Raw genomic sequence first — 23,635 nt, forward strand, 5'->3', positions numbered from 1 at the left:
GCGTGTAAAGCGTCTATAAAGTGAATGACTATTATAAAGTGAAAAGGTTGAAATTTACTGAAATGTAGTTCGTATTTGTGTATCATCCTTCAGTTAGTCACGAGTGTTGCCAGAGGAGTACCTGTGTATTGCCAGTAAAGCCAGTGTTCTTCAAAGGTGTATGTTATAATGCTATGCTTGGTGCTTGGATGTTCATTACCATTACCCTTAGTAGATGAAATGACAGGGGTAGCCAGAAGAACACCAATGCACTAGTATATTCTTCCAGTAAAAATTAGTGTAACTTCAAGAGTGTATAATTAAATCCCAGTCTCTTATTGCTTGTCGAAGTGTAGTAGTTGGATATCGTAACAGTTGTACCCAGATCATTAGCGCTTCACCGTATTCTTTCAGCAAAGCCAGCGTTACTTCAAAGGTGACTAATGTAATTGTCTCATGGTTTATCAAAGTGTAGTAGTTGGATATCGTAACAGCTGTATCCAGATCATTAGCGCTTCACCGTATTCTTTCAGCAAAACCAGCGTTATTTCAAAGGACTAATGTAATGCCAGGGTCTTGTAACTGAGGTGCAATAACAGGTGTAGCCAGATCACAAGTGCTTTACCGTATTCCTTCAACAAAACCAGCGTTACTTCGAAGGTGACTAATGTAATGCCAGGGTCTTGTAACCGAGGTGCAATAACAGTGTAGCCAGACCACCAGAGCGCTGCCATAATCTCCCAGTAAACCCAGTGTTCTCCCCGCAGGTCCTCTCTCTGGGTGCTGATGTCTTGCCGGAATACAAGTTACAATCTCCACGAATACACAAATGGACGATCCTTCACTACTCCCCCTTCAAGGCCGTGTGGGACTGGATCATCCTGCTTCTCGTCATCTACACGGCCATCTTTACGCCCTACGTGGCCGCCTTTCTTCTAAACGAGCAGGAGGTGGCCAGACAGAACAATCAGAACCAATATGATAGTCCCATTGTCATCATAGACCTCATAGGTGAGTGTTGGATGCTTTTTTTGTCTTTTTATGTAAGAAATAATACTAGATTAAAAAAAAGCTAATAAAATGGAGAAAAGACCATTGAAAAGCAAGTCTTGTTGTTTTAGTTTAGTTAGAACGTAAAGAGAATAAGAGAAGCAGCAAGACACCATTAGCCTTAGTCAATGGTATAGTTTCACTTAAGAAAAAAAAAAGGAGAAAAAAGACCATTGAGGAGCTAATTTATGTTTTAGTTTAGTTAGAACGTAAAGAGAATAATGGAAGCTACAAGACACCATTAGCCTTATTTAATGGGGGTTTCAATGAGTATGGTTCCATTTAAAAAAAAAAAAAAGAGAAAAAAAGACCATTGAGAATCTTATTTATGTTGTTTTAGTTTACTTAGAGCGTAAAGAGAATAATGGAAGCTACAAGACACCATTAGCCTTATTTAGTCGGGGTTTCAATGAGTATGGTTCCATTTAAAAAAAAAAAAAAGGATAAAAAAGGACCATTGAGGAGCTAATCTATGTTTTAGTTTAGTTAGAGCGTAAAGAGAATAATGGAAGCTACAAGACACCATTAGCCTTATTTAATGGGGGTTTCAATGAGTATGGTTCCATGAAAAAGGACCATTTTTATGTTGTTTAGTTAGAGCGTAAAGAGAATAATGGAAGCTACAAGACACCATTAGCCTTATTTAGTCGGGGTTTCAATGAGTATGGTTTCATTTAACGTGGTTTCGAGCTACAGTCATGGTTTCAGTCGGTGTGGTTCCTGTTTGCTGTTTTAGTTGTTACGGTTCCAGCAAATTGTTTCAGTTAATATGCTTTCAGGTTGTGCTGTTTTATGTGATGCGGTTTGAGTCAGTGTAGTTTCAATTACTGTAGTTTCAGGTAACGTAGTTTGTGTGGGCGCATCGAGAGAGAGAGAGAGAGAGAGAGAGAGAGAGAGAGAGAGAGAGAGAGAGAGAGATTCAGATTCAGATCCGTTGTTTTTATTCATGAGCATTGATACATTTATGGAAAAATAGTCTTTTGTGTCATTAGGATAACTTAGTTGCGATAGAACGTACACCTGCATAATTAAGGTGTGTGTAGGATTATAATTAGAGAGAGAGAGAGAGAGAGAGAGAGAGAGAGAGAGAGAGAGAGAGAGAGAGAGAGAGAGAGAGAGAGAGAGAGAGTGAGTGAGTGAGTGAGTGAGTGAGTGATGAGTGAAGTGAATGAGAGAGAGAGAGAGAGAGAGAGAGTTTCTATACTAATCAGACCGCTTCTATTCATTCATCACTGTAATTAGCACAACTTTTTATAACTTTTCAATGTGCATGATCGTGAAATTGGAAACCTCTGAAGGTGAAGTGGAGGCGCCTCTGTCATGGCTAGTGGTTCAGCTTGAATGTGCGTGCGTGTGTGTGTGTGTGCGCGCGTGTGTGTGTGTGTGTGTGTGTGTGTGTGTGTGTGTGTGTGTTCGTGAGTTCTTAATCCAGCTTATCTTCGTATTTCCCTCATTTTTACGTTTTCGTTCTGGTGTTCTTTCCTGTTTTCTTTCCTTCACTACATTTTCTATCTCTTCTTTTTTTTTTTTCTTTTTTCTTGTTTTGAATTTTCAATGCTGTTTATTTTTGTTCGTTTTTCTTTTTTTTCTTCTTTTATTTTTGTTATTTTTGTATGTTTCTTTCTCTTTCGCATTTTTAAGTTTTCGTTATTCTAGTGGATTATGTTCCTCTCTCTCTCTCTCTCTCTCTCTCTCTCTCTCTCTCTCTCTCTCTCTCTCTCTCTCTCTCTCTCTCTCTTTTGCTTCGTTTTCTTGTTCGGTCATCGTTAAATTTTTGCTCTATTTTTTCCTTTTCTTTCTTTTCCTAATTTCTGTGTCTCCAGCTTTCCATGTCGTCATTTATTGCATTACATTAGTTACTGCATTACATTTACGTGCTTGTCTGTTTCCGTCCTTTCATTTCACTCTTTTATTCATCATTTACATGCGTGTGAATTTTAAAAAGGCAGCGGAAATGGCGGATAATTTCTCTCCTTTTTCAGTCTATCCCTTTATATTTTTGTAGTATCAGCGTGCGACTCTCATGGGGATGAATTACAAAGGGTGAATAAACGGGATTATATATGAAAAATAACATGTTTCCGTCGGCGTTGTCCATCATGTAATTAAACACACGTTAATCCAATAGAACGGGAATCTGTGCAAGCTCTTATTGGTGCAGCCGTTTGTGCCACGTGTCCTGCTCGAATCCCACGTAAAAATTGTCATGTTTATCAAGTTCTTTTCTCTAAATTTAATCATCGTTGGTTTTGCTCCAGACTTTTGGCTCATTGGTGCAGCCGTTTGTGTCACGTGTCCTGCTCGAATCCCACGTAAAAATTGTCATGATTGTCAAGTTTTTTTTCTCTAAATTTAATCATCGTTTTTTTTATTTTTCCCAGACTTTTGGTTCGTTCTCTTTGATCTTTAAGGGAAAAAGGAACCAAGTAGGCCTATTTTTCTTCCTTTTTTGTTGTTGTTGTTGTTGTTGTCCTTGGCCGAAGCTTCTCTTGCATAGAAAAAAAGAAATTGACGTGTTTACTTACTCGTTGATTTGATTTGAATATTAATTTGATGTTTTATGTTCCTTTCTCTCATGTTACACTTTCTTTTTTAATGTTTATATATTCAACCATATTTATTTGGATTTTTATTATTATCATTTGCATTGATTTTCTTGTATCTCACCTTTTTTTTTTCTTTATTTTCTTCTTTTGGCAGCGTTATTATCTTTTTTATTTTCTCTATTGTACTTTGAGTTTGTTTTTATCATTCGCCTTTTCTCGGTAATGAATTAATTTTATCGTCTCATTCTTTCCTTATTTTCTCTCTTCATTTTTTGGAGGGTTGTTTTGTTTGTGTTTCCTCTCTTGTGTATATTTATCATTGTATCACTGACTCATTTTCATATTAACTGTTGTATTCATGTAACAGTATCGCCTCACTTTTTTCCTTCCCGTGTCTAGGTAACATTTTCCTTTGGTTTTCCTCGCTGTATATCAAAACTCCCATATTTGTTTCGTTTTCTTTATGTATTATGACACGCTGGTTCGTGTATCCATTTCTCTCATTCTCTCGGTCGAATATTTTCAGTATTTTTTGTAGATCTGATATTTTTTCTCTGTCCGTCATTTTTTGTACTTTATTTTATCTATTACGTTTTATACACAGTGCTATTCAACTCCTGTGTTAGTGCTATTCAACCCTGTGTTAGTGCTATTCAACTCTGTGTTGGTGGTATCCAACCCTGTGTTAGTGGCGTCTTCAACTTTACCAATCAGCTTTTCTTTTTCAGTCCCTTCTTCAGCATTCCTTCCTAAAGCTGACCCGCGCGACAGATCTACCAGTTTTATGCACGAGACGCGTTTAAATAACCTTTACCTCAATCGTATATCCATATTTCCTCCTTTTCCTCCTTCTTTTCCCTTTTCCCTCGCGGTTTTGGCCACGAACGAAATTCTGCTTTTCCTTCCAGACATTCGTTCAACATCCATCTACGTAAAAAAAACAAAAAAATGCATAACCTTAGTCGTATATCCTTATTTTCTTCTTTTCCATCTTGCTTTACTCTTTTTTTTCCTTCGCGTTTTGGTCACGGGTAAAACTCTGCTATCCCGCCTCGTCCCTGTCATTTGCTCACCACCTTCCCATTTCTTACCACTGTCGTATGTATATTTTTTTTCTCATCCCTTCTATCTATCTCCTGAAGTCCCTCTCTTTTCTTTCTCGCCGCCATCCATCTACTTTAACCTCTCTCTCTCACTATCTCGCTCTCTCACTCTTTCTCCCTCCCTTCCTCGCCTAGCTCTTTACACCCTCAATTTCACTCTCTTACGCTCTCTTTGTCATTGCCCCATCATCCTTTCTTTATATATGGTCAGACTGTCCAAAGGTATTTTTTCTACTCATATATTTTACTTGTATAGCAATTTTTTTACTCGGCAGAGGAAAGAATTTTACACTGGTACACTTTTCACCATTCTCCTTACCTGTGACCATAATACCCCATGAATTTTTAGGGTATTTACTCGTATTTCATCTATTTTCAACCTAAGAGAAGCAGTTCATTGATCGAGGAGAAAGGAGACCGATTTGCACAACAGCAAGGAAAGATCGAGTGGTAAGATCTTGGAGGAAGACGCACTGTACTCACGGGATTGGTATGAAATTAAAATAAGCAAGAAACTCGAGAAACGCGTCGAGATCAAGAAGAACGAGCAGTGAGAGTGTGACGTGCAGGAAAAAATAAGAGAGACCGTTGCGTGTGGGTGTGCCGTGCGTGTATGTATGTGCGTGTGAGCGAGTACTGCTATGAGGAGCATCCAGGGAGCACTTAGGGGTGTTGAGAGGGGATGAAACAGCACAGCAGGGAACGGAGGAAGAATGAGAAGTAGAGAATAAGAAGAGAGCAGAGGAGAAAGGTTAAATGCAGGAAAGGAAGCATAGTCAACATCACGTAAGCGAGGAGAAAGAGGATAGAGGGTGTAAGGAGTGCTGAGGCGGTGGAGGTTTGAATAAGAGAACGAGGTAGAGCAGGAGGGAGAGGAGGGTGTGGTCCGAATCGTGTGGCAGGTAATGAAGCTCTCCCTCTCTCTCCCTCTCTCCTTCCCCTCCCTTCCCGTCTCCCCTCCCCATCACCTGAACCTCCAACACCACCTGCTCCCCCTAAAACCAACGCTTTCATCCCCCTTACCAGACGCCCCCTACTCTTTTTTCCTCTCTCTCTTTCACACCACCCCTCCCTCCCTCCCCCTTCTTTCCCTCGACCTAATTCTATGCCTGCCTACCTTCCCTTTCCTCTTCCTCCCTCTTCTACTTTACCTCATGTTTCTTTATGTAATCTTGCCTTACTGTAGCTTACCTTGCTTATCTCACTTTTCCTTCCCCTCCTTTGTTTCGTTTGTCTTATTCTATCTTGCTTTTCCCTACCTTACCGTACATTACATTTATCTTACCTTTGCCTTGCCTTACCTTACCTTACCTTACTTCATCTTAACCTTACCTAACCTAACCTTACCTTACATTACATTACGTTACCTTTTACTTTACTCTATTTACCTTACCTTACCTTTCCTCACTCCTCCTTACGCTTCTCTACCTCGTTTCGACCATACATTATCTTGCCTTACCTAACAAAACCAAACCTTCCCTCGGTCTGTCTTCCCTCGCCTTGCCACTCCCTCAGTCACCTTATCTACCCTCCCTTCAAACTCCTCGGTAACTATTAAGGCTGGAGCAGCGTAGGGGAATAAAACAAATAGAGAATGAAAGAGATACAAAAGAGGAGATAAAGGAAATTAGTGCAAAGAAGAGAAAGAGAAAGAGAGAGAGAGAGAGGGTGGATGGAATACACAAGATTGGTTGAAAGAAGTTATTGGAATGGAAAAGCTAAAAATATAAAGGAAATGGAGATAGGCAATTAGAGGGTGAGATAAAATGGATGTGGACAGGTAAGGCAACCGTCAATAATTTCATTCAAACGTGAGATAAAAAAATCTTATATTAATAATAGGAGGAAATTTAAAATAAACGATACATGCTGACTTTGAAATATGTTGAGAGAGAGAAGTGAAGGGCTGAAGCTTTTCCCTTTGATAGTCTCCAGCTTATAGTGAAAAGAAGAAAAGTTTAAGATTGCAACAGCCACATGAAAAGGAAACATAATGGAACCGCTTTCATGTGATGATTCCAGGATTACGGAGATAAAAGAGGTTATCTATAAAGTTGGCAGATAAGAGAACAAAAAATGAGACTAGCGATACGTAAGTAGAAAAAAGAAAGACAATAAGGGAAATCGTGGAAAATATTGTTAGAGAATAAATAGAGATACAGATGGAAAAATATGAAATAAAGATTGAACCGTAAGAAGGAAATTGAGGTAGAAGAGAAAAGACATCAGAAAGGAAAGAAAAAGGAGGAAAAACAAGAAACAGTAAAAAGAAACAATGAAATCAACGAGTATGAATAAGAAATAGGTAAGACTATATTACCAGATGTCAAAACCCAGCGTGGAAGAGACACTGAATTACTTGTAACACTAAACCAAGCCACGTAATTGACCTCTATGAACCTAATGCAAAAGTTAACCAGTACTCTCACTCATTCATACCTTTCTCTGGTAAACTCTGGAACTCCCTACCTTCTTCTGTATTTCCGACTCTCTAATCATTTGACTTCATTTAAGAGGGAGGTTTCAAGGCATTTATCCCTTTCTTTTGGCCAACTTTCGGACCTACAAGGAACCTAATCTAACCAGTACCCTCACTCGTTCGTACCTTTCTCTGGTAAACTCTGGAAATCCCTACCTGCTTCTGTATTTCCAACTCCCTATGACTTGACTTCATTTAAGAGGGAGGTTTCAAGACATTTATCCCATTCTTTTGCCCAATTCTCGGACTACAAGGGGCTGGCAACTAAGTGGGCCCTTTTTTTTTTCGTTTTATGATGCCTCTTGCCAGTTTTCCCCTCGTACATAAATAAAACATAGGAGCTTGTAAGAAAAAAGCGAAACTTGCAAAATATGAGAGTATTGGTAAAAAAAAAAAAAAAAAGCGAGACTTAGAATTTATGAACTTGAAAACTTACCACAGAAAAAAACACGACTCAGCTGTAACATCAAAAACGAAAAGAAGAAAACAGATGAAGAGACAAAAACTTATGACAGTGTTCCAAATTAGAAGAAGTCTCATGCTGACTGTAACACCAAGATCACCAAAGCACCGATTAAAAGACGAAGCACAAAACTAGTAAACATGGAATCCTACATATGAAGAAGAAATAACTCACCTTAACCCCTTCAATACCATGACGCGCTTCCATATTCACTCTGGTGACTATTTGGCGACTTTATACAGCTTCAGAAACTTGGATGGGGATTAAAACAGTGAAGACTATGACCATTAAGCATCTGAACCTCCATAGACCTTACTTAATGTCAATAAAATGGTCGAATCCTATACAAAACTCAAGGTAAGAATGTGTCCCAGTACAGAAGGGTTTAAACACGACAATAAGCAATAGAAGTAGCTGTAACATGAGTGAAGATGCGTAGAGTGCGTTACAGTGAGCGGCGCTCCTTGCTGTACCTGTGAACGAGGCAGCAGCGCGACCAGTATGTCTTCTTTAATAAAGTTTTTGCAGTAGAAGGGAATGAAAGCACACAGTATTTATGAAGGCTGTGTAAATTAGCTGCATAAATTTGTACCCCAAGCCCTCTCTCTCTCTCTCTCTCTCTCTCTCTCTCTCTCTCTCTCTCTCTCTCTCTCTCTCTCTCTCTCTCTCTCTCTCTCTCTCTCTCTCTCTCTCTCTCTCTCTCTCTCTCTCTCTCTCTCTCAACCTTCATCGTAAACTCGGACTGTTGCAAAGATTTTTAATTAGTTTTTTTGTTATAAATATTAGCTTAGTTTTTTTTTATGAATTCTTGCTTCTGATAATTTTTCCCTTTTGTTTATCTTCCATTGCCTGCCACCCATCTCTCTCTCTCTCTTTTGCCTTGGTATTTACATCTATATATTACTTGAACTCATTTTATTGACCCTTCACGCTAGCACACGAGGCTACATTCAAGTAAAATCGATAACTCAGAAGCCGTAGCGAGCACATAGATGCGTCACTCGCCTTTACTTGTGTGATTCTTTTTACCTCTCTGTTCATTTTATAAATTTATTTATTTTATACTGAAAGGAATGAAATTGGCAATACCGAGAAAGGGGTCTGAGTGTACACGTGTCGCTCTGTGTGTGTGTGTGTGTGTGTGTGTGTGTGTGTGTGTGTGTGTGTGTGTGTGTGTGTGTGTGTGTGTCAACAGTTCAAGACCAACAATATCAACTACTAACTGCACATAATTAAAAGAGTCACCGATATTCACCATAACTTGTAAATTTAATTAAATGTGTACTATTGATTACCCCAGGCGAGAGAGAGAGAGAGAGAGAGAGAGAGAGAGAGAGAGAGAGAGAGAAGGGGAGCATAAAGTGAGATAGATAGACAAAACACATCACATACAGAAAACGAGAGAGAGAGAGAGAGAGAGAGAGAGAGAGAGAGAGAGAGAGAGAGAGAGAGGTTAGGTTTTAAGATAGGCAGTACTCATAATACACCTTTAACTTGTAAAATTACCAAGATTATGTGTATGTAATGTATAAATAAAAAGAGAGAGAGAGAGAGAGAGAGAGAGAGAGAGAGAGCATGCTTATTGGGCAATTGACTCAACTAATCAGGAAAACAGAACACGAGATATTTAATGTATCGTGTGAATACTAACCATGTTCATTAGCCGCGTCCGAAACGATCATTAAAACCCAAAGCCGAGCGAACATTTCCACAAAACTTCATCATGTTTCTTCCCCCACTAAGCCTCCCTGATGAACGTGGAGGAGGTCGATTGCTCGGAAATTAGTTCTTCCTCTTGGAAATTATAAAAAAAGGAGGAAAAAAATACTCATTGGACTTCTGTTGTGACCTCTGGCTGTGCTCTTTAAATGAGACAGACAGACAGACAGACAGATTGATAGCCAGACAGACAGACAGACAGACAGACAGACAGACAAGCAGGCAGTCAGGCAGATTAATAGGCAGACAGACAGACAAACAAACAGACAGACAGACAGGCAGACAAACAAACAGGCAAATAATCAGACACAGACAGACATTCAGGCAGACAGACAGACAGGCACACAGTCAGACACACATGCAGACAGACAGGCAGACAGGCAGGCAGACAGACAAGTAGGCAGACAGACAGGCAGACAAATAGATACAAACAACACACACACACACACACACACACACACACACACACACACACACACTGAAAGAGAGAGAGAGAGAGAGAGAGAGAGAGAGAGAGAGAGAGAGAGAGAGAGAGAGAAAGAGAGAGAGAGAGCCACACTGACCAAAACACATACTAAAAAAAACACAAGAAGAAACACTGAGGAATGAGCACATGAACTGAGAGAAGAGTTCAAAATTTCTGCTGGGGAAAACTTAAACATTATAAGAAAGAGAGAAAAAAGGAACAAATTTAAATAAAAGACAGGAAAAACGCCACACAGTCAGAGAGAGAGAGAGAGAGAGAGAGAGAGAGAGAGAGAGAATAAATCCCATGAGAAAGGAAACTCGAGGCACTATAATGATAAAACTTGAGATAGAAAACAGTAAGAAAGAAAATGACAAATGAAAATAATGGTCATACGTATAAAGTTTAGAGAAGACAAAAAAAAAAGACTAGATGAGAGAGAGAGAGAGAGAGAGAGAGAGAGAGAGAGAGAGAGAGAGAGAGAGAGAGAGAGAGTGTAGCGTGCCCTATCTCCAAGAATCTTCAGTGAATCTCCTTGAGTCTTCCGTTAGTTGACCTCTCGAAGTGAAGTGATTTCTAAGTTCGTCCTCGCGACCCATATCTGAACATAACCCTGCAGTCCTTCACAGGCTTAACCAAAACTGTATCGATTCATTGAAAGGTTGAAGGGCAGAGTGAGTGTGGAGAGAGGGGGCGTCTTGCTCTGTGTGTGTGTGTGTGTGTGTGTGTGTGTGTGTGTGTGTGTGTGTGTGTGTGTGCTTGATTTGCGATATTTCTGATTTTTAAAAGTTTGTGAATACGTTAATTTTGTGTGTGTGTGTGTGTGTGTGTGTGTGTGTGTGTGTGTGTGTGTGTGTGTGTGTGTGTGTGTGTGTGTGTGTGTGTGTGTGTGTTTGGGTAGGTGTGTGAGTGCGTGTGCGAGTGAAACTTATAACTTTTTTTTTTTTTTTAGTATTCAGTTTTTCTTGTTACAGTGTAGAATATTAACACATTTCGCATCTTGGCGTAAAATTAACTGTTAACACATTTAGTCATGTGTCTCCATTACTTACAATTCATTAGGTGTTAAGAAAGCTTTTTCCTTTTTCATCTTTTCTTCTTTATGTAAAAGTTGGACCATGATTCCTTTGCCGCGGTGTATTGTAGTGAATGAATCAGTTGCTTGCTACAAAACGCACATGAATACGAGATGTGTAGAAGCAAACCTGTATTCGTGCTTCGTTTCGCTCGGTAAGAATCTCGATATGGATCTGAAAAATAGAAACGGGGGAAAAAAAAATTAGTAGATAAAAGTGAATTATTCTTTTTAGTAACTTTTCATGTTTAAAAAAAAATGCGATTCTTCTTGCAATGTGATCTGAAGCGATTCTCAGGAAATAAAACTGAACAGAAGCAGACTCACATTTCTTTTGAGCGCAATCAGCAAAATCAGACGTTTTCCCCTTGACGGTTTGGAAAGAGAAAAGTCCCAGTAGAGTCCCTGAGTCCTACTGTCTGTGTGATACGATGATGCTGAAATCAGAGCCATAGAGGAAACAAAAGCTCGTGTCACTTCTGTTTTGTGTTTCCAGGAAGTACAAATAGTCTTCACAACATCGTAGAAAGGGAATGCAGAATATTTTGCGTACAGGTAATGCGGTGTTCTTATGGAGCTGAAATGAACAGTAGTAATAGAAACAAACATAATACACAAAGGAAACATTTAATCATTCGTGACTTGAAAATGAGAGAAGTAAAATTTGTTCAGTTTTATATTTATAGTACGATGTTGTTCTTATGGAGGTGAAATGGATAGTAATAAGAGAAACAAGCACAATACTCAAAGCAAACACTCAAAAATTCGTGACTTGGAAATGAGAGAAGTAAAATTTTTCAATCTTATATTTGTAATGCGATGTTGTTCCTATGGAAACTAGATCAATAGCAATAAAAACAATTACATACAAGAAAGACTTAATAACCAGTAGCATTTAGCGATTCTTTGCAACGGGAGAGGGAAAAAAATGATCTAGTTTTCTTTGATATGTGTAGTACAGCATTGTTCCTTGGAAATCTAAATGGAAAGCAGTAAAAGGAAAAAAAATAGTAAACAAACGAGAGACTCAAATTTCAAAAGCCCTGGTAGACACTGAAATGACAGAGAGAGAGAGAGAGAGAGAGAGGAAAAAAATCTTCAAATTCCCTATGATTCTGCAAGACAATACCCGTCCTAGGAAATTGAAATGAACAGTAGTAATACGTATTCAAGGATTTGAAATTCAATACCCCCTTACGACGCTTCGAAATGAGAGAGAGAGAGAGAGAGAGAGAGAGAGAGAGAGAGAGAGAGAGAGAGAGAGAGAGTGAAAAGACAAAAAATCTAGCCTAGTCCTTTGATTCCGCTTGTAATGTGATACGTTTGTGAGGAAATAGAAGAGATTCCCCTCTGGCGGCGGTGTCCTGGTGTTATTAGGCCACACTGGGACAGCCAATCCGGGGTCTTGGAGATGGACCAAATATCTAGCAAGACGAAGTGGTCCGCGCCGTTGTGTCTCGCGTCTTGTGGGCCATCGTGTTTTACGTCCCTCGCGTGGCATTTTGTCTGTGGAGGGTTAGGACTCTTGAAAATACTCCCCACCATTGTCTCCTTGTCGCTGTGTCCCTTTAATGCAACGAGTACGTGGCTATATCATGCCTTTCGTCTTCTTCTTCTTCTTCTTCTTCTTCTTCTTCTTCTTCTTCTTCTTCTTCTTCTTCTTCTTCTTCTTCTTCTTCTTCTTCTTCTTCTTCTTCTTCTTCTTCTTCTTCTTCTTCTTCTTCTTCTTCTTCTTCTTCTTCTTCTTCTTCTTCTTCTTCTTCTTCTTCTTCTTCTTCTTCTTCTTCTTCTTCTTCTTCTTCTTCTTCTTCTTCTTCTTCTTCTTCTTCTTCTTTTTTTCTTCTTCTTCTTCTTCTTCTTCTTCTTCTTCTTCTTCTTCTTCTTCTTCTTCTTCTTCTTCTTCTTCTTCTTCTTCTTCTTCTTCTTCTTCTTCTTCTTCTTCTTCTTCTTCTTCTTCTTCTTCTTCTTCTTCTTCTTCTTCTTCTTCTTCTTCTTCTTCTTCTTCTTCTTCTTCTTCTTCTTCTTCTTCTTCTTCTTCTTCTTCTTCTTCTTCTTCTTCTTCTTCTTCTTCTTCTTCTTCTTCTTCTTCTTCTTCTTCTTCTTCTTCTTCTTCTTCTTCTTCTTCTTCTTCTTCTTCTTCTTCTTCTTCTGCTTCTGATTCTTCTCCTTATTCTACTCCTGTTTTTTTTCTTCTTCTTCTTCTTCTTCTTCTTCTTCTTCTTCTTCTTCTTCTTCTTCTTCTTCTTCTTCTTCTTCTTCTTCTTCTTCTTCTTCTTCTTCTTCTTCTTCTTCTTCTTCTTCTTCTTCTTCGTTGTCTTTTTTTCTCTCTCTTCTTCCTCATTGTCATCGTCTTCTAGTTCTTCTGGTTCTTGTTCTTTTTCGTGTTCTTAGTCATCATCGTCTTCTTTTCTTTCTCCTCCTCCTCCTCCTCCTCCTCCTCCTCCTCCTCCTCCTCCTCCTCCTCCTCCTCCTCCTCCAGCTTTTCCGTTTTTTTTCCCTCTTGTCTTTCAGGTTTACCGTTTCATAAAACTGAGATTGCTTATTTTTTATGTTGTCTTAGTGGTTCCATCTACGGATGAGCTTCAGAGGAATGGCTCCATCGTAAATATTTCTAGTTTCTCCTTTGATTAAATATTTTACAGCCATGGTCGTCCTACTTTAACCATCCTAACTCTGTAAAGATTGTTTGCATGAAGACACACGAGAGAAAAGAGAGGAAGCAGAGGATTATTATTATTTTTTAAAAGCTACAGAAGCATTCACGAGAACTTAACACAAAGATAATGTCGGGGGAGTTAAAAGTATTGAAGGGGAAATGTTGTCTAGCAGGGAAAGGCTTAAGTTAATGCAGAGAGTATGTGTCTTGTGTCACCTCTTCTTGATTTTTTCTAACCTCATTTTGTGTCGATTTTGTGAGATTCTTTTTATTTTCTTTGATTTTGAGATTAAATTTTGGCACATTACTTATTTTTTTCGTGTGTATTGTTGGTGGCTTAGCTAATGGTTAAGGGACGCTAACCTTGTGAGGAACTAATGGTTAAGGAACGCTAGCCCTGTGAGGAACTAATGGTTAAGAAACGCTAACCCTGTGAGGAACTAATGGTTAAGGAATGCTAATCCTGTGAGGAACTAATGGTTAAGGGACGCTAACCTTGTGAGGAACTAATGGTGAAGGAATGCTAGCCCTGTGAGGAATTAATGGTGAAGGAACGCTAGCCCTATGAGGAACTAATGGTTAAGGAACGCTAGCCCTGTGAGGAACTAATGGTGAAGGGACGCTAGCCCTGTGAGGAACTAATGGTGAAGGAACGCTACCCCTGTGAGGAACTAATGGTTAAGAAACGCTAACCCTGTGAGGAACTAATGGTTAAGGAATGCTAACCCTGTGAGGAACTAATGGTTAAGGAATGCTAACCCTGTGAGGAACTAATGGTTAAGGGACGCTAACCTTTTGAGGAACTAATGGTGAAGGAACGCTAGCCCTGTGAGGAACTAATGGTTAAGGAACGCTAACCCTGTGAGGAACTAATGGTTAAGGAACGCTAGCCCTGTGAGGAACTAATGGTGAAGGAACGCTACCCCTGTGAGGAACTAATGGTGAAGGAACGCTACCCCTGTGAGGAACTAATGGTTAAGAAACGCTAACCCTGTGAGGAACTAATGGTTAAGGAATGCTAACCCTGTGAGGAACTAATGGTTAAGGAATGGTAACCCTGTGAGGAACTAATGGTTAAGGGACGCTAACCTTTTGAGGAACTAATGGTGAAGGAACGCTAGCCCTGTGAGGAACTAATGGTTAAGGAACGCTAACCCTGTGAGGAACTAATGGTTAAGGAAGAGAAACTAATCCATTTTTCAATCCTTTAAAATAACAACGAAATAGTTCAATAATAAATCTTCACCATAAAATTTTGTACCATCTTTATAGCTCTTTGTTTTATAGCTTCTCCTTTCTTGGTATTCTCTCTTTGTCTTCTTTCCTGAGCATCTTCTTTCTTTCTTACTATATTAGCGTCGCCTTATGTCTTAGCCTTTATAGTTCTTTCTAGTTCTTTTTTATGCTTTATAGACTTCCCCTTCCTGATATTCTTCCTAATATGTTTCCTTTATTGATCGTCTTCCTATTCGCCAGTAATATCGCCGTCGTAATATGCGCTATATTCAGGAACGCTTCCCTCTCTCACCGCGACCATTTCCAAAGACTACAGAGAAGATTAGCCGAGTTTTAAAAAGAATTTGCTCTGTTCATAATGCAGAAAACTCGTTAACATATTACTAGAATTACATAAACATCCTTAACTCCTTCGCTACCAAGACGCGTTTCCACATTCATTCTGGTTATTAACTGGTGATTTTATACAGCTTCAGAAACTTATATGGGGGTTAAAATAGTGAAGACTGCAGCTATTACTCTTCTGACCTCCATAAACCCTTCCTAATGCAAATAAAATCATCTAATCACACCAAAAAATAGACAAAAATGCGTCTCAGTATCGAAGGTGTTAAAAATCCGTGTCACTTCAACTATAGAGCCCTTTGAAAAACAGTGAAGGTAAAGAGCATAAGTGTTTCAGAATATGGGCCTGTGTCATATCCTTTATATTTCCGATAGGTTATACAGCCATGGAAATAACGATCAGTGCCGCTCTCAATTCCAGGAGGAGGAGGATCGGATCACCTTAGTTTATGACGAACATCATCATCTTGCATTATTTCTTGGCCTAACCTTGAAATTCCGATCACCTGAGCTCCTAAACCTGGCAGGAAAGTAATTAAGGCGTCCATTTGACCTTCTTGCCTCCCTCCGTCCAACCTTCCTACCCCACCAGTCGATACGTTGTTTATAGCTCGATTTTACCTTGAAATTTGGATCACCTCCTCAAGATATCCCGAGAAACTAATCAGTGCTTCTCTTCCTCTTCTTTCTCCTTTGGTTCTCGTTCTCCCAGTCGATACCTTGTTTATTGCTGACGTCCTGCGGTTTTTTGGTCTCTCTCTCTCTCTCTCTCTCTCTCTCTCTCTCTCTCTCTCTCTCTCTCTCTCTCTCTCTCTCTCTCTCTCTCTCTCTCTCATTTAAGGGATAGTGGCGTTACCTAATATATATGGATGCCCTCAAGTTAAGAGCACATGAAAATCGGCAATGCTTTCTCTCGTTTCTGTTGAAAAGGTAAAAAGAAAATAAAGGTTATGATGGATAGGTTATTATTTTCCTACTTTTCAGGTTTATAAATGTTACTTTGAAATTTTCCAACCTCTGTTTCGAAATACTCAATGAAAATAATGATAATGATGGATAGAAGTGGTGTGGATAGATTTTTTTCAGGTTTATAGAGATTACTTCGAAATTTTCCAACTCCCGCTTCACAATACTCAATGAAAATAATGATAATGATGGATGGAAATGAAATCTGGATAGTTTTTTTTTTTTTTTAAAGGTTTATAGACATGACTAAAATTTTCCAACCTCCGCTCTTCACAATACTCAATGAAAAATAACCTTCCAGGAATAGATGATCGTATTATACAACTCAAACCAACACAGTCAAGTAGTATTTCGATCAGCACACTTAAGGAACCACGTGACACTAATCCACACTCCTCTCCGTTTCTCTCTCCCTTCTCTCCCATGCAGTCGACATCATGTTTATGGTGGACATCATCATCAACTTCAGGACGACCTACGTGAACCACAACGACGAGGTAGTATCACATCCCGGCAAGATCGCTCTCCATTACCTCCGCGGGTGGTTCCTCATTGACGTGGTCGCCGCCATTCCCTTCGACCTTCTGCTGGTTACTGATTCAGAGGTAGGTGCTCGTCCATGCTTCCTCCGCCCGTCCTCTCCACAACGACAGCGTGCGTAGGAGTGAGATCTACGTATGCCCTTGCTCTTTTGTTGTTTCGAGTTGGGGCAAACACACACACACACACACACACACACACACACACACACACACACACACACACACACACACACACGGCCCGGTAGCTCAGTGGTTAGAGCGCTGGCTTCACAAGCCAGAGGACCGGGGTTCGATTCCCTGGCCGGGTGGAGATATTTGGGTGTATCTCCTTTCACGTGTAGCCCCTGTTCACCTAGCAGTGAGTAGGTACGGGATGTAAATCGAGGAGTTGTGACCTTGTTGTCCCGGTGTGTGGTGTGTGCCTGGTCTCAGGCCTATCCGAAGATCGGAAATAATGAGCTCTGAGCTCGTTCCGTAGGGTAACGTCTGGCTGTCTCGTCAGAGACTGCAGCAGATCAAACAGGGAATTACACACACACACACACACACACACACACACACACACACACACACTTAAACATACATATTTGTACACACACACACACACACACACACACACGGATTTCATTGCTGCGATCACGCCCTCTCGCTCCATTAGTCCGTATCGTGTCGTATACAAAATGGAAGGTAATGAAAAGCAAAACAGCGATCCACCTTCGATGTTTGATTCTTGGCAACATTCCGGTCTGTCCTGCCGCTCAAACTGCTCGCCGCTCTCACACAAGCTACTAACTTATATTTTTCATTGTTTTTTTTTTATGTATTTGTGTTTGGATTTTTTTTTAGCTTGATTTGCTGACATGTGCGTGCCTGGCCTCCCTAAGCTGCGGCGCTCAGTCCGTCCCCTGACTAACTAACAGCTCAGCTACTGTGTGTTTGATATATCTATATACCCTTCGTGGCTTGATCTGTGTAGGAGGACCAGAAGAATCGACAGTTTTTTTTCTTATTATTGTTATTTTAATGTAAGGTCTGTTGGTGGTTACTGTGTTGAAAAAATACCGGTGTTCTTGATTTTTCTGTTTCGAGTTGGTCATAGATTCCACAAGGCAGTTTGACTGGAGGCACCGAGGAGGTGAAGAAAACACTGCCTGAGAAATGAGTAGTTTATTCCTGCCTAATTTCACAGTCACTCCTTCAGGTGAATATGCTTTGAAGAAACTACTGTTACTGCGAAATTAAACCAATAAAGTACTCCTTCCCTATAGGCAGTGTTCTCTTTGCCACCCTCTTCCAGTTTGCCAGTTTTCATAAGGCAGTTTAAGGTAATCTGATACAGGTACGCGATTAATATAATAGATTGGAACCTGCATTTTTTTTTTTTTTTTTTTTTATGAAAGTGAAAAATGAGCGCAATTAATTTCGTAAACTGAAACTTCTTGTGCGGTATCGATCGAATCAATTTTGAGAATAAGTGCCACGCGGTCGTAATAGGTGTGTGTGTGTGTGTGTGTGTGTGTGTGTGTGTGTGTGTGTGTGTGTGTGTGTGTGTGTGTGTGTGTGTGTGTGTGTGTGTGCGCCAGTCTGTAGGGAGCGAGGGTGGCCCCTCGCCCGTGAGTGGTGGTGTTCTGCTCACCACATGTTCCATATAACTCTGCCCTGCTCTCCTGTGAATGATTATTAACGTTCATAATTGTTATATTTATCCTATAAAAGTACTATATATTGTCAATGTTCTCTTGTTTAACATTCAATTTCATGAAAAAAAAACAGTTTTAACTTATTACTCTGCATTTACTCTCTCAGGATGTTTTATAATCATTTTTCCCTCACACTGACTGTCTCACTAACGTGTTGACGCAGCGGAGTCCTCCTGTCCTGCCGGCTCTTAGTGGACTCTCCCTCCACACGGGTCCCGCAACACTGACACCAAAACTGTTTTGCTGACAAATTTAAAGTGACTAGCGTATGACATATTGCTGACTACATTTTGATGCAAAACTTCCCCACCTCGCGGAATTCTCATCAATAACAGTCTCATTATACTGTTTTGAATATAACATTTGGAATCTGTTATTGCATCTTAGTTCGTTTTCTTTCTTGTGGATAAAAAATGAACTGTAATACAAACTCTGCTGCTTAGAAGTAGAATATTGTTGTTTTGATATACTGGAATCCTTTAAATGAATGGCGGTATAGCACTTTTTACCTCACCTGACGTGCCTTAGACGATTTCACCGAGCAAAACTAAAACTACAGACGCCAACAGATTTCAGTTACTCGATTACTCGTTGTGTTTTCAGCGGTGCCTTTCGAAATTTTGCCCTCTACCTGTGCAAGATTTTTTTTTTTTTTAAGTTTAAGAAAATTTCACAAAAATCAGGAGGTAATTGAAATCGTCTGGTTCATATGGCAAGATTTAAATGTCTCGGAAATACAAGGCCATATTTTGAAACATATCACGCCATATCACTGCATTCAAAAGGCTCTAATCGAAGTGACGCAGGTTTTTAAGGGTCTTCTTCTAATTCAAGTGATAAATTGACAAGATTTCTACATTATTAACAGCTGGAACACTCTTTAGCATCCGTTTAATCATCTATGCGGCATTTGAAAATAGTCGTGACTGAGAAAGCAAAGCATCTCTGAATAATAACCATAGACGTGAGACTAACAGGGTGACTTTGGAGAACTTCAGTTTTTTTTATGTAAGAGGGAGAACCACCAAGGGCAAAAAAAATAATATTAGAAAAAAGTCCCACTTAAATTGTAGTTTTCATAAAAGAATCAAAAGAATTAGTCAAAATTCAGGGACAAATGTCTGGACACCTCTCTCTTGGATTAAAGAAGACACGACCACCTGAGAAACAACGTGGGGACTGAGAGGAAGTGAAGGGGAGACTAATAGATAACCACGTTGTTCTGGACACTTGAAGACGAAGGGGAGATTTTGTAGACACCACTACTTGAAACACTTTGAGACTAGAAAATATAGGGAAAGATATGTCCACCTGGGAGGTCATTTGGAGACTAGAGGGAAAGTATACCGTCAATTGGGAAGGACAACTGGTAACTAGGAAGAATTCAAGGGAGACAGATGAAGACTAGAGAGAGACACGTTTGATACACACTTGGGACAACAAATGGAGACTAAGAGGCATTCAAAACAGACATGAATTCTTGTGAAAACTTGAGAGACTTGACCACTTGGAGACTGAAGGAAACACAGCAAGCCCGGCCTAGGGACAGGAGGGACTGTTGGTGCTTGCCTCTCCCTCGACCCAGATGGACCAGTGGAGTGTTGCGTGAGAGCGTCGAGATAGCCAGGCTGAGTCTCTTCCTTACTCACGGTGCTCGATTCTCAATGCCTCAGTATAGCGACCCGGCCTGGCTATCTGAGCGCTCGATCGTGGAGGGGAGAATATACCGTGCTACGTGGCCCCAGGGGATGTCCAGGTGTCTTGCCCCCCGTCCATGTCGCTGTCCTGTGGTCACTTCCCGGCACTGTTTACCCCTTGCTGTTTCCCATTCGGCGCTGTGTTACCTTGTTGCAGCGCCATAACTCGCTAACTTCATTGTTTCATTGCTTCGTGTTATCTTGTTCATTGCAGTGAGTGGTTTGGGCTTGACAGTGCCTCACAGTCTTTCCTCAGTGTTTCATCAACGAGATTTTTTTGACTGGAGGGCTCACAACTTTTTTATTTAACATTTTTAGTTTGAAAGACACTAAAGTTGATATTTTTTTGGTTCATAAACGAGTATTTGTGGCTCAAGTGCTCCAGTCCTTTATTTACTTATGCATATTTTTCATAAGCCAACAAGAGACAACAGTAGACATTACGTGGACCATGGGACAGCGCTGTGGACCAAGAGATGACTCCTTTTCGTATGTAATCCTTTCCTAAATCCTGATGTTTGAGTCCCCTGAGACACTCCTGAGGTCCACTGCTGTATTTTCTCTCCCACGAAGCGTCTCATTGGTCCAGGAGGCCGCGCTCTGGTCCACTTGGTTTGGGGCAGAGACGAGCTTTTCCTTACTTGTCTTCTCTTTTTTTTTTTCCTGCAGGCGGGAACGGAGGTAAGATAAGGTTTTGTTTTCTGTCGTGTCGCATGATCCCTTCGTGACTAAACAGACCTCGACCCTGTTGATCTTAATTTGATGCGACAGACCATGTGAACCCTCCTAGATGAGCCCCCTCCCCTCCCCTGGTAATGAATGGAACGTGATCTGTGTATATATCTCTTGATATAGCCCATCACCCTGTACCATGATTACTTATTCCTTTTTCATTACTATTATTGTGTTTGTTATTGTTATTATTATTTTTATTATTATTATTATTATTATTATTATTATTATTATTATTATTATTATTGTTATCACCACTACTACTACTACTACTACTACTACTACTACTACTACTACCACTACCACCACCACCACCACCACCACCACCACCACCACTCCTCTCCTCCTCTTCTCTTCCTTCTTCTTCTTCCTCTTCTCTCCACTCCACTCCACTCACCCACTCACACCACCACCACCACCACCACCACCACCACCACCACCACCACCACCTTCCTCCTCTCTTCTCCTCTTCTCCTCCTTCTTCTTCTTCTTCTTCTTCTTCTTCTTCTCTCTCTCTCTCTCTTCTCTCACTCCACTCACTCACCACTACTACTACTACTACCACCACTACTACTACTACTACTACTACTACTACTACTACTCTTCTTCTTCTTCTCCTCCTTCTTCTCCTCCTTATATTTCTTCTTCTACTTCTATTTTTACTTCTACTACTACTACTACTACTACTACTACTACTACTACTACTACTGCTGCTGCTGCTGCTGCTGCTGCCTCCGCTACTACAACTACCAATAATTTTCTCCTGTTAGAACTATTACTATCACTACTATTACTATTTATTATTTATAGTGCAATTTTTACCTGGTCTTCCCTGTCCCGTCCCTTAGAGCCTCTTTCTCCTATAAACACCGAACTGGTTTTATTTTGTCTCTATGTATTTGTTTTCATGCAGTACTACTTTTTATTGCTAGACGTTCTAACCTGTGAGTTTTAGTATTTTCGTTTCAGTTCTTTTAATATATTCCTTTGTTTCAGACATTTTTTTTTTGTCAGTTATTATCGTCACATTTTAATTATGATTTGGAGGTATTCCGGTGTTGTTCCCTCTTCCTTCCCCTCTCTTCCCTCCTAATGTTAAGTGTATTTAGTACAATAACATGATTCCTGTGGCGTTATTACTCGTGATCAGAATAACAGCCTTGTCTCTTTACCCTTCCACAGCCTCACACAACTGCTTCTCCAGCAGAAAGAGAATTTGAGGTAAATTTTCTAGATACAACAAAGGCAATATGTCACTACTTATGTCAAAGATTATATCAACTATACAATTGTTTCCACCCGCCACAGTTTTTTCTTATGCAAACTTGCCTGGTACCCAAGAATAACCCAGGCGAGCATTGCATTACTGAAGCCAAGAAGATCATGATTTGCTTGAAGAATAGTCGCACTTAGGAAAAAAAAATATTAAGCCCCTTCTCCCATCCTCCCTTTCTGAAGGCTGTACCGTCACTCGTCAATTGGTTGAATATCACCGGAGTTCATCTTGCCTACGTGAGAAGCAAAGTAAAAGTGAACTTGGTACTCGAATTTACTGAACGTGACTTGATATTTTGAGCCACGTTATTACATTTGATATTTTCTACTTTCTCTGAAGAAATTCTGTTACTGTAACGTTCATATGTACAATACCAGGCTTATCTGTTACCTCCTTGGCCTTTTGCAGTACAGTAAAAACAACTTGCTACCTTTAGAACTTCTCACTTTAAGTTTAACTAATTGGTACGTAGAGAAGTGCCACGAGGCCACTGTAATTATGTTTCCACACCATGATTGTTTAAAGATGGCCTCCTATTCCATTGCCAAAAGAAAAAAAGAAAAAGGCGTTTTGTTTATTTCTCTGGTGTGCGCCTCACTCCCAATTACAATGAGTGAGTACGCTGCTCATTCCACCAATTGTGTTGATGTGAGTGGGTACCGGCCCAAGATCACGTACCACTGACTGCACACGACACTGCTTTCCCTCTATTCCCTCTCTGTCACGCCCGTCATGACCTCAACTTTTCTTGATTCACACTGATTCTACGACAGCACGACGCCCGCCCGTCACCCCTTCACCGCCCCTAAGGCTCGACAGTCAAGCCCAAGGTCACCCTCCTCCACCTAGCGTACAGTAAACACACTCACTACTTACAGTATTCGCTTCCCTCGCTTGCTTCCGTGTGGTGGTGGAGATTGGCCGACGGTGATTCAAGACAGACGGAACTATGAATATTGGTCTATATTTTTTGTCCTAGTAACGGTCCTCAGACTTGTTTAACGTAGAGTAGTCCCTCCAGTTGTGAAAATATATACGAGAACTGTAATTTCTTTTCCTCATTCATTGTTTGAGCGCCATTTGACTGTCATTCTGGCGCTAGACCACTTATAGATTCATTCACTCAGTAATCGTGTTATGGGACTGAGCTTCCTCAAGGAGCGGAATGTGTTTAGTTGTAATCATCGTGTTCTATGGAGGGAAAGAAGTTACAGCACAATGGCATACTTTGTGTAGCTGGAGGAGGCCTGTGTCGCGCGCATGACGACCGCGGCCCCTCAGTGCCCTGTGTACCCCGTCGCGCTGTTCCCAAGACTCCATGACCGGCAAAGTTCTGTTAACGCAAATCTGTGTTAGTGCCGCAGTGGAAAGCTTGCTTTTGTCTTTGCAATGGACTCAGTGTGGCCTCTTGTCGCCTACTCTCGGAATGGCAGTAACGTAAGCTGAAGAGTTTGACAGCCTTGAACTGCATCGATGTACTGTTAATTTCTCGACACGTGACCGCAGAATGCCATTCTAAAACAGCGAAAAATACAGTTTGTGGCTGAAAGTCGGTAAGCTTTTATGTGAAGTAATCTTGAATGTTTCATTGTAATCGTGCGTCAA

General features: G+C 40.4%; 1 protein-coding gene across 8 annotated transcripts in view; it reads left to right on the top strand.

Moving 5' to 3' along the window:
* LOC123510428 (potassium voltage-gated channel subfamily H member 6-like) overlaps window positions 1–23,635 on the top strand; it is a 699,140-nt gene that overhangs the window by 611,225 nt on the left and 64,280 nt on the right. For 7 of the 8 annotated variants that reach the window (XM_045265606.1, XM_045265610.1, XM_045265612.1 and 4 more), the window contains exons 12-15: window positions 747–990; window positions 16,513–16,688; window positions 20,692–20,703; window positions 21,937–21,975. In XM_045265606.1, coding sequence (XP_045121541.1) covers window positions 747–990; window positions 16,513–16,688; window positions 20,692–20,703; window positions 21,937–21,975 — 471 coding nt within the window. The remainder of the gene's footprint in view (window positions 1–746; window positions 991–16,512; window positions 16,689–20,691; window positions 20,704–21,936; window positions 21,976–23,635) is intronic. The other variant, XM_045265609.1, reaches the window with a different exon arrangement.

The sequence above is a fragment of the Portunus trituberculatus genome, chromosome 29 (genome assembly GCF_017591435.1).
Source record: "Portunus trituberculatus isolate SZX2019 chromosome 29, ASM1759143v1, whole genome shotgun sequence".
In the NCBI taxonomy this organism is placed as follows: Eukaryota; Metazoa; Arthropoda; class Malacostraca; order Decapoda; family Portunidae; genus Portunus; species Portunus trituberculatus.